The sequence below is a fragment of the Notolepis coatsorum genome (assembly GCF_963971535.1).
Source record: "Notolepis coatsorum genome assembly, chromosome: 4".
NCBI classification, from domain to species: Eukaryota; Metazoa; Chordata; class Actinopteri; order Aulopiformes; family Paralepididae; genus Notolepis; species Notolepis coatsorum.
The window spans coordinates 202,848,647-202,864,748 of NC_140168.1; the positions used below are offsets into that span (position 1 = coordinate 202,848,647).

The 16,102-nt window shown below is 42.8% G+C and overlaps 1 protein-coding gene across 1 annotated transcript in view; it reads right to left on the reverse strand.

Moving 5' to 3' along the window:
* Positions 1 to 263: 263 nt before the first annotated feature.
* adgra3 (adhesion G protein-coupled receptor A3) overlaps positions 264 to 16,102 on the reverse strand; it is a 58,904-nt gene continuing 43,065 nt past the window's right edge. Inside the window, exon 16 of the mRNA XM_084312475.1 lies at positions 264 to 2,264. Coding sequence (XP_084168601.1) covers positions 647 to 2,264 — 1,618 coding nt within the window. The 3' untranslated portion in view covers positions 264 to 646. The remainder of the gene's footprint in view (positions 2,265 to 16,102) is intronic.

A 16,102-nucleotide genomic window follows, 5' to 3' on the forward strand; every position in this document is an offset into this window, starting at 1 on the left:
GAGAGGCACTGGAGGCCACCTGCAGCGCCAACTGCAAAACCCAATTACTAGCCTGTCAAGTCACCAGCTGCCACTGAGGAGAGTGAGCTTGACTAGCACAGAGCAGCGGTGTGACCCACCTTTGTACTTTTATTTTTTTGTTACGCAAAGGAACTGAGAAGAGGAGATATAGTGGGAAATAATGAGAATGAGAAAAAAGAAAAAACTTTTGAGTGGAACTTTTGGTTTATTATGTCGGAGAAACAAAAAAAGAAAGTGGAGGACCAAAAAAAAAAAGACATAAACCAAAATGAAAACCAATAATTCAGCACGAGGAGGCCACATGGACCACGCGGTTTCACGTACAAAACTCACGACCGGCGGTCATGAGTTGCGATTAAATGATATAAAAATAGACCATTTACGAGACATATATACACAGTCGAGTGGGCATCCAAAATGTTCACATACTCAAAAATCGTGTGACTAATTTGTCAAATAATTATTTTCAAAGAACTCTTTTTTTGTCGTCGTCCCCCCCCTCCCCCCAAGAAATGTTACAATCTAAAAAGAGAAAAAAAAACGTATAAAAAACACATTTCACAGTCGAGGAGAGAAAATAAAAAAAGCACATTTCCATGCAGTCTTTCGTGTTTGGAAACCGTCGCTACACGGTAGTTTCGTGTTTCCATAAGCCCGTCTTCACGGTGGCCATGTTCTCAGAGGCGCTGATCAGAGGCGCGGCGGTGGCCTGCTGCTGCGTGGCGTCTTTCAGTGTCGTGCCCCCGTTCTGCTGCACCGTCACCAGGTTCAGCCCGTACGACTTGGCGTGGCTTTCCGCCACCAGCTCCTCCACGTTGTTGTTGCCCGTCGTCAGCTTCGCTGTGCCGCTGTCTCTACTCGACGTGGACCCCGGAGCCGCGGAGGTCAACCTCTCCGTCTCCGCGGGGGCGACCACCACCACCACCGCCGCCTCCTCCTCCCCTCCCCCGCCCGGCGGCGCCACCCCTCCCCCCTTGTCGTCAGCGCCGCCGCAGCGGGCCCTCCTGGGCAGGCTGGTGCTGTCGCTGCTGTCCTGCTGCAGCTGGCTCTGGTGCCGCTCGCGGTACGCCATGTAGGCCGCCCGCCGGCTGTTGCGCGCCGCTACGTCCTGGTGATGCTGGTGGTGCCTCCGGTGGTTGTGGGGGCCGCCGCCTCCGCTCTGCACGCTGCCCTCCACGCTGGTGGGCACGTCGTAGGCGTACTCCCGCAGCACCGTAAGCCGGCTCGCCCGGTGGTGCGCCCTCGCCCGGTTCTTGTGGTGCCTGTTGCCCGCGTGCCCGTTGGCGGGAGCCGGGAGGTTGTTGCCACCGGTATTGTTGGCGGCGGCGGCGGGGCGGAACTGCACCTCGACGGGCACCACGTGCATCTTGATCTCGTTGTCCAGCGAGTGCTCCGTCAGGCTGTTGTCCAGCAGGGCGGCGCCGTTGGCCGGCAGAAGGGGGAGGGGGGGCTTGCACTGGGCCTTCTCCGCGTGCAGGTTGGTCAGCTTGCTGCCCTGCGTGGAGTTGCGCACGCTGGGGGCGCTCCTGGCGGTGCAGGACGACTCGGCGCTGCTGTGGCCGCACTTGGACTGCGCCTCGCCACCGTTGCCCCCCCGGCCGACGGATCCCGCCGTGGACGACGCCGTGGCCGCTCCCCCCGCCCCCGCCGCGTGGGGCAACAGCACCTCCTCCTGGGCGGAGTAGGCCCGCCTCCTGGGGCAACAGGACTGCGACCAGTAGCGCCTCACGTCTTGCCGGTTCACACAGTGGTGGGCCGTCAGGAAGCCCCCCAGCGCCAGCGCCGCCGCGCCGAACAGGCAGGCGAAGGCCAGGTCCACCGGGTGCTCCTGGGACACGGCCATGGCGCCGAACACCCAGAGGGCGGCGTAGAGCCCCAGGGCGCCCGCCGCGCCCACCAGCTGCGCCGCGAAGGTGTGCTCGTTCTCCAGGGCAGACAGGGGGGCCGCGGCGGGGGCGTGGTGGTGGGGGGGCGAGGGCGAGGCCGACACAGTGGAGGACGAGGCCCCGCGCAGCGGCTGCAGGGTGAGCGGGCGGAGGTGGTCCGCTGCCCCCTGGTGGTCGCTCCCGGCCAGCCGTCGGTGCCGCTCCTCCTCCTCCGCCGGCTCCTTCAGCTCGTAGCGGCGCTCCGGGTGGCGCCGCAGCTGCAGCAGGATGCTGAGGAAGTACATGCAGTCCACGAAGACTATGAACCCCACGGGCCCGTAGAACGCCCCGATGCTGGGCTCCCACGCCATCCAGCAGCTGGGGGACACACGGGGGAGAAGGGAGTCAGTGTCAGGGTTTAGAGAGAGAAAGGGGATCAACAGTCAGGGTTTAGATGGGAGAACAGAATCAACAGTCAGGATTTAGAGAGAAGAGAATCAACAGTCAGGATTTAGAGAGAGAAGAGAATCAACAGTCAGGATTTAGAGAGAGAAGAAGATCAACAGTCAGGATTTAGAGAGAGAAGAGAATCAACAGTCAGGATTTAGAGAGAGAAGAGAATCAACAGTCAGGATTTAGAGAGAGAAGAGGATCAACAGTCAGGATTTAGAGAGAAGAGAATGAACAGTCAGGATTTAGAGAGAGAAGAGGATCAACAGTCAGGATTTAGAAAGAGAAGAGGATCAACAGTCAGGATTTAGAGAGAAGAGAATGAACAGTCAGGATTTAGAGAGAGATAAGAGGATCAACAGTCATGATTTAGAAAGAGAAGAGGATCAACAGTCAGGATTTAGAGAGAGAAGAGGATCAACAGTCAGGATTTAGAGAGAGAATAGGATCAACAGTCAGGATGTACACAGAGAGAAGAGGATCAACAGTCAGGATTTAGAGAGAGAGAAGAGGATCAACAGTCAGGATTTAAAGAGAAGAGGATCAACAGTCAGGATTTAGAGAGAGAAGAGGATCAACAGTCAGGATTTAGAGAGAGAAAAGGATCAACAGTCAGGATTTAGAGAGAGAGAGGATAATCAACAGTCAGGATTTAGAGAGAAGAGGATCAACAGTCAGGATTTAGAGAGAAGAGGACCAACAGTCAGAATTTAGAGAGAAGAGGATCAACAGTCAGGATTTAGAGAGAAGAGGATCAACAGTCAGGATTTAGAGAGAAGAGAATCAACAGTCAGGATTTAGAGAGAAGAAGATCAACAGTCAGGATTTAGAGAGAGAAGATGATCAACAGTCAGGATTTAGAGAGAGAAGAGGATCAACAGTCAGGATTTAGAGAGAGAGAGAAGATAATCAACAGTCAGGATTTAGAGAGAAGAGGATCAACAGTCAGGATTTAGAGAGAAGAGGATCAACAGTCAGGATTTAGAGAGAAGAGGATCAACAGTCAGGATTTACACAGATAGAAGAGGATCAACAGTCAGGATTTAGAGAGAAGAGGATCAACAGTCAGGATTTAGAGAGAAGAGAATCAACAGTCAGGATTTAGAGAGAATAAGATCAACAGTCAGGATTTAGAGAGAGAAGAGGATCAACAGTCATGATTTAGAGAGAGAAGAGGATCAACAGTCAGGATTTAGAGAGAGAAGATAATCAACAGTCAGGATTTAGAGAGAAGAGGATCAACAGTCAGGATTTAGAGAGAAGAGGATCAACAGTCAGGATTTAGAGAGAAGAGGATCAACAGTCAGGATTTACACAGATAGAAGAGGATCAACAGTCAGGATTTACACAGAGAGAAGAGAATCAACAGTCAGGATTTAGAGAGAATAGGATCAACAGTCAGGATTTAGAGAGAAGAGGATCAACAGTCAGGATTTAGAGAGAAGAGGATCAACAGTCAGGATTTAGAGAGAAGAGGATCAACAGTCAGGATTTAGAGAGAAGAGGATCAACAGTCAGGATTTAGAGAGAAGAGAATCAACAGTCAGGATTTAGAGAGAAGAGGATCAAGAGTCAGGATTTAGAGAGAGAGGATCAACAGTCAGGATTTAGATAGAAGAGGATCAACAGTCAGGATGTACACAGAGAGAAGAGGATCAACAGTCAGGATTTAGAGAGAAGAGAATCAACAGTCAGGATTTAGAGAGAAGAGGATCAAGAGTCAGGATTTAGAGAGAGAGGATCAACAGTCAGGATTTAGATAGAAGAGGATCAACAGTCAGGATGTACACAGAGAGAAGAGGATCAACAGTCAGGATTTAGAGAGAAGAGAATCAACAGTCAGGATTTAGAGAGAGAAGAGGATCAACAGTCAGGATTTACACAGATAGAAGAGGATCAACAGTCAGGATTTAGAGAGAAAAGAGGATCAACAGTCAGGATTTAGAGAGAGAAGAGAATCAACAGTCAGGATTTAGAGAGAGAGGAGAGAATCAACAGTCAGGATTTAGAGAGAAGAGGATCAACAGTCAGGATTTAGAGAGAGAAGAGAATCAACAGTCAGGATTTAGAGAGAGAGAGAAGATAATTAACAGTCAGGATTTAGAGAGAAGAGGATCAACAGTCAGGATTTACACAGAGAGAAGAGGATCAACAGTCAGGATTTAGAGAGAGAAGAGGATCAACAGTCAGGATTTAGAGAGAAGAGGATCAACAGTCAGGATTTACACAGAGAGAAGAGGATCAACAGTCAGGATTTAGAGAGAGAAGAGGATCAACAGTCAGGATTTAGAGAGAAAAGAGAATCAACAGTCAGGATTTAGAGAGAGAGGAGAGAATCAACAGTCAGGATTTAGAGAGAAGAGGATCAACAGTCAGGATTTAGAGAGAGAAGAGAATCAACAGTCAGGATTTAGAGAGAGAGAAGATAATCAACAGTCAGGATTTAGAGAGAAGAGGATCAACAGTCAGGATTTACACAGAGAGAAGAGGATCAACAGTCAGAATTTAGAGAGAGAAGAGGATCAACAGTCAGGATTTAGAGAGAAGAGGATCAACAGTCAGGATTTACACAGAGAGAAGAGGATCAACAGTCAGGATTTAGAGAGAGAAGAGGATCAACGGTCAGGATTTAGAGAGAGAAGAGAATCAACAGTCAGGATTTAGAGAGAGAGGAGAGAATCAACAGTCAGGATTTAGAGAGAAGAGGATCAACAGTCAGGATTTAGAGAGAGAAGAGAATCAACAGTCGGGATTTAGAGAGAGAGAAGATAATCAACAGTCAGGATTTAGAGAGAAGAGGATCAACAGTCAGGATTTACACAGAGAGAAGATGATCAACAGTCAGGATTTAGAGAGAGAAGAGGATCAACAGTCAGGATTTAGAGAGATAAGAGGATCAACAGTCAGGATTTAGAGAGAGAGAAGATAATCAACAGTCAGGATTTAGAGAGAAGATAATCAACAGTCAGGATTTAGAGAGAAGAGGATCAACAGTCAGGATTTAGAGAGAAGAGAATCAACAGTCAGGATTTAGAGAGAAGAGGATCAACAGTCAGGATTTAGAGAGAGAAGAGAATCAACAGTCAGGATTTAGAGAGAGAAGAGGATCAACAGTCAGGATTTAGAGAGAAGAGAATGAACAGTCAGGATTTAGAGAGAGAAGATGATCAACAGTCAGGATTTAGAGAGAGAAGAGGATCAACAGTCAGGATTTAGAGAGGGAAGAGGATCAACAGTCAGGATTTAGAGAGAGAGAAGATAATCAACAGTCAGGATTTAGAGAGAAGAGGATCAACAGTCAGGATTTACACAGAGAGAAGAGGATCAACAGTCAGGATTTAGAGAGAGAAGAAGATCAACAGTCAGGATTTAGAGAGAGAAGAGAATCAACAGTCAGGATTTAGAGAGAGAAGAGAATCAACAGTCAGGGTTTAGAGAGAAGAGGATCAACAGTCGGGATTTAGAGAGAAGAGGATAAACAGTCAGGATTTAGAGAGAGAAGAGAATCAACAGTCAGGATTTAGAGTGAGAAGAGGATCAACAGTCAGGATTTAGAGAGAAGAGGATCAAGAGTCAGGATTTAGAGAGAGGATCAACAGTCAGGATTTAGAGAGAAGAGGATCAACAGTCAGGATTTACACAGAGAGAAGAGGATCAACAGTCAGGATTTAGAGAGAAGAGAAGCAACAGTCAGGATTTAGAGAGAGAAGAGGATCAACAGTCAGGATTTAGAGAGAAGAGGATCAACAGTCAGGATTTACACAGAGAAGAGGATCAACAGTCAGGATTTAGAGAGAAAAGAGGATCAACAGTCAGGATTTAGAGAGAGAAGAAAATCAACAGTCAGGATTTAGAGAGAGAGCACAGAATCAACAGTCAGGATTTAGAGAGAAGAGGATCAACAGTCAGGATTTAGAGAGAGAAGAGAATCAACAGTCAGGATTTAGAGAGAAGAGGATCAACAGTCAGGATTTAGAGAGAGAAGAGAATCAACAGTCAGGATTTACAGAGAGAAGATAATCAACAGTCAGGATTTAGAGAGAAGAGGATCAACAGTCAGGATTTACACAGAGAGAAGAGGATCAACAGTCAGGATTTAGAGAGAGAAGAGGATCAACAGTCAGGATTTAGAGAGAAGAGGATCAACAGTCAGGATTTACACAGAGAGAAGAGGATCAACAGTCAGGATTTAGAGAGAGAAGAGGATCAACAGTCAGGATTTAGAGAGAGAAGAGGGTCAACAGTCAGGATTTAGAGAGAGAAGAGGATCAACAGTCAGGATTTAGAGAGAGAAGAGAATCAACAGTCAGGATTTAGAGAGAGGAGATAATCAACAGTCAGGATTTAGAGAGAGGAGATAATCAACAGTCAGGATTTAGAGAGAAGAGGATCAACAGTCACGATTTAGAGAGAGAAGATAATCAACAGTCAGGATTTAGAGAGAAGAGGATCAACAGTCACGATTTAGAGAGAAGAGGATCAACAGTCAGGATTTACACAGAGAGAAGAGGATCAACAGTCAGGATTTAGAGCGAGAAGAGGATCAACAGTCAGGATTTAGAGAGAGAAGAGGATCAACAGTCAGGATTTACACAGAGAGAAGAGGATCAACAGTCAGGATTTAGAGAGAGAAGAGGATCAACAGTCAGGATTTAGAGAGAGAAGAAAATCAACAGTCAGTATTTAGAGAGAGGAGAGAATCAACAGTCATGATTTAGAGAGAAGATGATCAACAGTCATTATTTAGAGAGAGAAGAGAATCAACAGTCAGGATTTAGAGAGAGATAATATAATCAACAGTCAGGATTTAGAGAGAAGAGGATCAACAGTCATGATTTACACAGAGAGAAGAGGATCAACAGTCAGGATTTAGAGAGAGCAGAGGATCAACAGTCAGTATTTAGAGAGATAAGAGGATCAACAGTCAGTATTTAGAGAGAGAAGAGAATCAACAGTCAGGATTTAGAGAGAGGAGAGAATCAACAGTCAGGATTTAGAGAGAATATGATCAACAGTCATTATTTAGAGAGAGAAGAGAATCAACAGTCAGGATTTAGAGAGAGAGAAGATAATCAACAGTCAGGATTTAGAGAGAAGAGGATCAACAGTCATGATTTACACAGAGAGAAGAGGATCAACAGTCAGGATTTAGAGAGAGAAGAGGATCAACAGTCAGGATTTAGAGAGAGAAGATAATCAACAGTCAGGATTTAGAGATAAAATAATCAACAGTCAGGATTTAGAGAGAAGAGGATCAACAGTCAGGATCTAGAGAGAGAAAATAATCAACAGTCAGGATTTAGAGAGAGAAGAGGATCAACAGTCAGAATTTAGAGAGAAGAGAATGAACAGTCAGGATTTAGAGATATAAGAGGATCAACAGTCAGGATTTAGAGAGAAGAGAATCAACAGTCAGGATTTAGAGAGAGAAGATGATCAACAGTCAGGGTTTAGATGGGAAAACAGAATCAACAGTCAGGATTTAGAGAGAGAAGAGGATCAACAGTCAGGATTTGGAGAGAAGAGAATCAACAGTCAGGATTTAGAGAGAGAAGAGAATCAACAGTCAGGATTTAGAGAGAAGAGAATCAACAGTCAGGATTTAGAGAGAAGAGAATCAACAGTCAGGATTTAGAGAGAGAAGAGGATCAAGAGTCAGGATTTAGAGAGAGAGGATCAACAGTCAGGATTTAGAGAGAAGCGAATCAACAGTCAGGATTTACACAGAGAGAAGAGGATCAACAGTCAGGATTTAGAGAGAGAAGAGGATCAACAGTCAGGATTTAGAGAGAAGAGAATCAACAGTCATGATTTAGAGAGAGAAGAGGATCAACAGTCAGGATTTAGAGAGAGAAGAGGATCAACAGTCAGGATTTAGAGAGAGAAGAGGATCAACAGTCAGGATTTAGAGAGAGAAGAGGATCAACAGTCAGGATTTAGAGAGAGAAGAGAATCAACAGTCAGGATTTAGAGAGAGGAGAGAATCAACAGTCAGGATTTAGAGAGAAGAGAATCAACAGTCAGGATTTAGAGAGAAGAGGATCAACAGTCAGGATTTAGAGAGAAGAGGATCAACAGTCAGGATTTAGAGAGAAGAGGATCAACAGTCAGGATTTAGAGAGAAGATGATCAACAGTCAGGATTAACACAGATAGAAGAGGATCAACAGTCAGGATTTACACAGAGAGAAGAGAATCAACAGTCAGGATTTAGAGAGAATAGGATCAACAGTCAGGATTTGGAGATAAGAGGATCAACAGTCAGGATTTAGAGAGAAGAAGATCAACAGTCAGGATTTAGAGAGAAGAGGATCAACAGTCAGGATTTAGAGAGAAGAGAATCAACAGTCAGGATTTAGAGAGAAGAGAATCAACAGTCAGGATTTAGAGAGAAAGAAGGGGATCAACAGTCAGGATTTAGAGAGAAGAGGATCAACAGTCAGGATTTAGAGAGAAGAGAATCAACAGTCAGGATTTAGAGAAGAGGATCAACAGTCAGGATTTAGAGAGAAGAGGATCAACAGTCAGGATTTAGAGAGAAGAGAATCAACAGTCAGGATTTAGAGAGAATAGGATCAACAGTCAGGATTTAGAAAGAAGAGAATCAACAGTCAGGATTTAGAGAGAAGAGGATCAAGAGTCAGGATTTAGAGAGAGAGGATCAACAGTCAGGATTTAGAGAGAAGAGGATCAACAGTCAGGATTTACACAGAGATAAGAGGATCAACAGTCAGGATTTAGAGAGAAGAGAATCAACAGTCAGGATTTAGAGAGAGAAGAGGATCAACAGTCAGGATTTAGAGAGAATAGGATCAACAGTCAGGATTTACACAGAGAGAAGAGGATCAACAGTCAGGATTTACACAGAGAGAAAAGAGGATCAACAGTCAGGATTTAGAGAGAGAAGATAATCAACAGTCAGGATTTAGAGAGAGATGAGAGAATCAACAGTCAGGATTTAGAGAGAGAAGAGGATCAACAGTCAGGATTTAGAGAGAAGAGGATCAACAGTCAGGATTTACACAGAGAGAAGAGGATCAACAGTCAGGATTTAGAGAGATAAGAGGATCAACAGTCAGGATTTAGAGAGAAGAGGATCAACAGTCAGGATTTACACAGAGAGAAGAGGATCAACAGTCAGGATTCAGAGAGAGAAGAGGATCAACAGTCAGAATTTAGAGAGAGAAGAGAATCAACAGTCAGGATTTAGAGAGAGATGAGAGAATCAACAGTCAGGATTTAGAGAGAAGAGGATCAACAGTCAGGATTTAGAGAGAGAAGAGAATCAACAGTCAGGATTTAGAGAGAGAGAAGATAATCAACGGTCAGGATTTAGAGAGAAGAGGATCAACAGTCAGGATTTACACAGAGAGAAGAGGATCAACAGTCAGGATTTAGAGAGAGAAGAGGATCAACAGTCAGGATTTAGAGAGATAAGAGGATCAACAGTCATGATTTACACAGAGAGAAGAGGATCAACAGTCAGGATTTAGAGAGAGAATAGGATCAACAGTCAGAATTTAGAGAGAGAAGAGGATCAACAGTCATGATTTAGAGAGAGAAGAGGATCAACAGTCAGAATTTAGAGAGAGAAGAGAATCAACAGTCAGGATTTAGAGAGAGGAGAGAATCAACAGTCAGGATTTAGAGAGACGAGGATCAACAGTCATTATTTAGAGAGAGAAGAGAATCAACAGTCAGGATTTAGAGAGAGAGAAGATAATCAACAGTCAGGATTTAGAGAGAAGAGGATCAACAGTCAGGATTTACACAGAGATAAGAGGATCAACAGTCAGGATTTAGAGAGAGAAGAGGATCAACAGTCAGGATTTAGAGAGAGAAGAGAATCAACAGTCAGGATTTAGAGAGAGAAAATAATCAACAGTCAGGATTTAGAGAGAAGAGGATCAACAGTCAGGATTTAGAGAGAAGAGAATCAACAGTCAGGATTTAGAGAGAAGATGATCAACAGTCATGATTTAGAGAGATAAGAGAATCAACAGTCAGGATTTAGAGAGAAGAGGATCAACAGTCAGGATCTAGAGATAGAAGAGAATCAACAGTCAGGATTTAGAGAGAGAAGAGGATCAACAGTCAGGATTTAGAGAGAAGAGAATGAACAGTGAGGATTTAGAGATAGAAGAGGATCAACAGTCAGGATTTAGAGAGAAGAGAATCAACAGTCAGGATTTAGAGAGAGAAGATGATCAACAGTCAGGGTTTAGATGGGAAAACAGAATCAACAGTCAGGATTTAGAGAGAGAAGAGGATCAACGGTCAGGATTTAGAGAGAAGAGAATCAACAGTCAGGATTTAGAGAGAGAAGAGAATCAACAGTCAGGATTTAGAGAGAAAAGAGGATCAACAGTCAGGATTTAGAGAGAGAGAATCAACAGTCAGGATTTAGAGAGAAGAGAATCAACAGTCAGGATTTAGAGAGAGAAGAGGATCAAGAGTCAGGATTTAGAGAGAGAGGATCAACAGTCAGGATTTAGAGAGAAGCGAATCAAGTCAGGATTTACACAGAGAGAAGAGGATCAACAGTCAGGATTTAGAGAGAGAAGCGGATCAACAGTCAGGATTTAGAGAGAAGAGAATCAACAGTCAGGATTTAGAGAGAGAAGATGATCAACAGTCAGGATTTAGAGAGATAAGAGGATCAACAGTCAGGATTTAGAGAGAGAAGAGAATCAACAGTCAGCATTTAGAGAGAGAAGAGAAACAACAGTCATGATTTAGAGAGAAGAGGATCAACAGTCAGGATTTAGAGAGAGAAGAGAATCAACAGTCAGGATTTAGAGAGAGAAGAGGATCAACAGTAGGGATGGGTACCGAATTCGGTACTTTTGAGGTACCGAACCGAAACACGTCGGTACTACCGAGTATCGATTCAAGTGAGATACCTAAAAAAATAGAAAATTATTTTTATTTATTTTTTTACCTTTTTTCTTTTCATGTCAACGTTCACACGCACAATATATGCTTACCTAGGATTTGACTTGATTCAACAACAAAGCAGTCGGAGCAATGGCAAGCCGAAAACGGTCGAAATTGTAGTTATTTGAAGTTTTGAATATATTTTTACGACGAATAAAAACTTTTTAGACTAAAGTACAGAAAAAAGGTACCGTTGGGTACCGGTATCGATTCACAGGTACCAGTACCGTATCGGTTCAAATGTGAAAGGTACCCATCCCTAATCAACAGTCAGGATTTAGAGAGAGAGAAGAGGATCAACAGTCAGGATTTAGAGAGAAGAGAATCAACAGTCAGGATTTAGAGAGAGAGAAGAGAATCAACAGTCAGAATTTAGAGAGCGAAGAGAATCAACAGTCAGGATTTAGAGAGAGAAGAGAATCAACAGTCAGGATTTAGAGAGAGAAGGGGATCAACAGTCAGGATTTACACAGAGAGAAGATAATCAACAGTCAGGATTTAGAGAGAGAAGAGGATCAACAGTCATGATTTAGAGAGATAAGAGGATCAACAGTCAGGATTTAGAGAGAGACGAGAATCAACAGTCAGGATTTAGAGAGAGAAGATAATCAACAGTCAGGATTTAGAGAGAAGAGGATCAACAGTCAGGATTTAGAGAGAAGAGAATCAACAGTCAGGATTTAGAAAGAGAAGAGGATCAACAGTCAGGATTTAGAGAGAAGAGAATCAACAGTCAGGATTTAGATAGAAGAGGATCAACAGTCAGGATTTAGAGAGAGAAGAGGATCAACAGTCAGGATTTAGAGAGAGAGAAGAGAATCAACAGTCAGGATTTAGAGAGAGAAGAGAATCAACAGTCAGGATTTAGAGAGAGAAGAGAATCAACAGTCAGGATTTAGAGAGATAAGATAATCAACAGTCAGGATTTAGAGAGAAGAGGATCAACAGTCAGGATTTAGAGAGAAGAGAATCAACAGTCAGGATTTAGAGAGAGAAGATAATCAACAGTCAGGATTTAGAGAGAGAAGAGGATCAACAGTCAGGATTTAGAGAGAGAAGAGGATCAACAGTCAGGATTTAGAGAGAGAAGAGAATCAACAGTCAGGATTTAGAGAGAGAAGATAATCAACAGTCAGGATTTAGAGAGAGAAGAAAATCAACAGTCAGGATTTACAGAGAGAAGAGAATCAATAGTCAGGATTTAGAGAGAAGAGGATCAACAGTCAGGATTTAGAGAGAAGATAATCAACAGTCAGGATTTAGAGAGAGAAGATGATCAACAGTCATGATTTAGAGAGAAGAGGATAAACAGTCAGGATTTAGAGAGAGATAAGAGGATCAACAGTCAGGATTTAGAGAGAGAGAAGGGGATCAAGAGTCAGGATTTAGAGAGAGATAAGGGGATCAGCCATCCATACATAAATTATTATCAAGTTAAGATTAGAATAGAATATGACAATATATGTCATATTCTTTTTTTGTATTTTATTTTTTTATAATTTTTTAAACAAACATGACAACACACGATAAGATATACAAGCATTAGTTGTCAGTGCACATCCAATGAAATCACATTTTAGTTAATTGTCTTATATAGGATATACCCCTAATACCTGTTATCTAAAAACCTACACACATATGCTCCAGCTCGTACCCCCCCCTTCCGGACCCCCCATTGGATAATCCATCCATTTTCCCTCGCTCCTAACCAGACATTACCATTATATGCTAGCTTTTATTTTCTCCACCACTTCTAACCACAATGTCATTTTGGATTAATTGAGACCCAAAATTCTTGCTGTAGATATTTCTTGATAGATCACATCGAGATATGTAATAATCCAGACCTTTCGGCAGATTTTTTCCGGTTGGAACCATCGTGATGCTATCAGCTTTTTAGCCACTGTGATACCCGATAAAACCAATCTCTTTAGCTGTGGATGTACTGCACACTCAAAAACATCATTCAGCAGTAGTACAGAGGGGTGTACAGGTATATTCCAATTTAAGAGGTTTGATAGTTGCTGGGTCACCTCTTTCCAGAATATCTTAACTGGTGGGCAGTCCCAGTACATGTGCATAAATGTCCCCTCGTCCCCATTTGTACATAAGGAGCATTTGGAGTCTTGTATAAGACCCATTTTTTTCAGTCTTATATGAGTCAAGTATGTCCTGTGAATATAGTTAAGATTGATTTGTTGATGGTCCGGGTTCCTTGATGTGAATCGAATATTTGCCCAGGCTTCTTGCCAATCAAAATCACTTTCCAGGTCTGCTATATCCCTCCTCCAGATGGAGTCTAGGTGGAGGGTTTCATATGAGGACGTTAGTAATTGATGATAAAAATCTGAAACAAAACCTCTTGATGTCTCTCTTTTATAGAAGAATTTGTGGTATCTGTGGTGTACAATTGGTATATTTAATGGAACACCGTGAGCCTTCAAACATGCCAATAACTGTGCATAAAAGTAATATGTGGACTTGGCGAGATTCAATTTTTTGCGTATTTCATTGAAACTACAAAAACCCTGTTTATTGAAGACGTCTCCTAATGAGTGTATGCCTTGCTTTTCCCATCTAGGGAATCTTATAGGTTGTTTTTCTATCCAGAGTGCATTGTTATTGAATAAGGGAGTATGATTATGCCATTTATGTAGGGTCGAATATTTTTTTTGTGTTTCGCGCCATATCCGGATCGCATGAGTGATTATGGGGCCAAATTTCCGTTCGCATTGCTTAATTGGTAATTTGGTGTATACTATGCCCTTCAGCTTATGTGGAGCTACTATATTTTCTTCTAAATTTCTCCAGGATACTAATGCTTGGGGATCAAACCATGTTGTTAGTGGTCTTAAAGTGTACGCCTTAAAGTAGTGGTAGAAATCTGGAAATGCCATACCTCCGTCTGCTTTGTTTCTCTGTGCGGTGGATCTTTTTATACGTGGTGGTTTGTTATTCCAAATAAATTTGTATGTGGAGGAGTGTAATTCTTTCCAGTAACCCTTTGGAGGGGGTAACGGTAGCATTGAACTGAAGAAATTGATTCTAGGTAGGACGTCCATCTTGATTATTGATATACGTGCCTGTAATGAGTTTTTAAGTTTCGACCACCTGACAAGGTCGTATTTGATTTTGTTTTGGATTTTTATGTAATTGTGCTTCACCGTTTGGCTTATGGTGGGGAATATCTCAACTCCCAAACATCTAAATTGTTTTACCATCTGTATCTCTTTTGGGAGGGTTATGTTTCTTTTTGCAGGGGCGTTAAGTGGGAGGAAGGCCGACTTCGGCCAATTTATCCTAAATCCCGATAGATCTCCAAAGTCCTCAATCAGCTTGAGAAGATGAGGCAATGCTGTGTTGGGGTTTTGCATGAACAGTATTACGTCGTCCGCATATAAACTAATTTTGTGTTGTGTGCCCTTGATTATGATTGGTTCTATGGATTGGGATTGTCTTATATATTGTGCCAAAGGCTCTAATGATAGATCGAATAGTCCGGGACTAAGAGGGCAACCCTGTCTGGCTGAGCGTGATACCGGAAAGATTTTGGAGATGATTGTACCTGTTGTAATCATGGCCGATGGGTCTTTGTATAATACTTTAATCATATCGATGAATCCTTTTCCTAACCCCATCCTTTCTAATACTACCCATAGATACGACCATTCCAACCTGTCAAAAGCTTTCATTGCATCCAGGGACAGTATCGCCTTAGGTGTGTTGTCTTCCTTATTGGCATCTAGTACGTGTAGTAATCGTCTTATGTTATCGGTGATCAAGCGACCTCTTATGAATCCAGTTTGGTCCGGGTGAATTAAAGATATAAATATATGTCATATTCTATTAATATTATGATCTATTGTATTTTATATTTTAATGTTCGTGCATATGTCCCCCCCCCCCCCCCCCCCCATGCTGCTATGACACCCTGAATTACCCCCCATGGGGATTCATAAAGAAACACTTGACTTGTATTGTGCAACAAAAATAAATATTGCTAACAAATAAAAAAGATTCATAGGGTTTTCTCTGATTAATTTGAGCCTATCTTAATGAATTGTGTAGACAGTGTAAGTTGAGAGAGAGAGGGGGACTCAACCTTTGCTTCCACACAAGAAATATACATTATTGACTAAAGCCATGTGCGTGAACGAACACACACACACTCCCCCCCCCCCCCCCCCCCCCCCAACTGGCCTGACGGTAACAAAGACAATGCCTCCAGGAACGGATTAATTAATTGAGAGTAAATTATTCATCATTGAGACAGTTATTGAGTGTAAAGGAGTTTGAATATGGCCACCAGTGATGTCATCATCGGGGACACTGAATCTTTGTGTTGTGTTAATTACAGCTCAATGATACGATAAGGTATCAGTCCCTATACGACAAGGTATTGCTGTTTTCTCATCTACATCATTTCGGCTGTAATTAACCCACAACACAAGGATATAATCAACATCCCCGGTGACCTCGCCGGTGGCCGTATTCAAGCTCATTCAACTCACTGTAATTGCTTCTGATCCGGTGTGACGGGCTGGCCGGGCCCCGCATGGCTCAAGACTACTTACTATTAGGGATGTGCATGACTGACACAATCATTTTCGAATAGTCTACTGTTCTTAAGACTGAATATTCTAATATTCGACCCCCCCCCCCCCCCCCCCCCAATAAAAAAAAAAAAAATGCCTAAAATGTATTAAAAATATATTGCTATTTTCTGTTTCAGTTTAAATTCAGTTAAAATGTTCAGTTTCAGTTAAATTCAGTTATTCTTTTTAAATGGATCATTAAAATCAAAGGGTATTGCACATAAATAGGCACTTC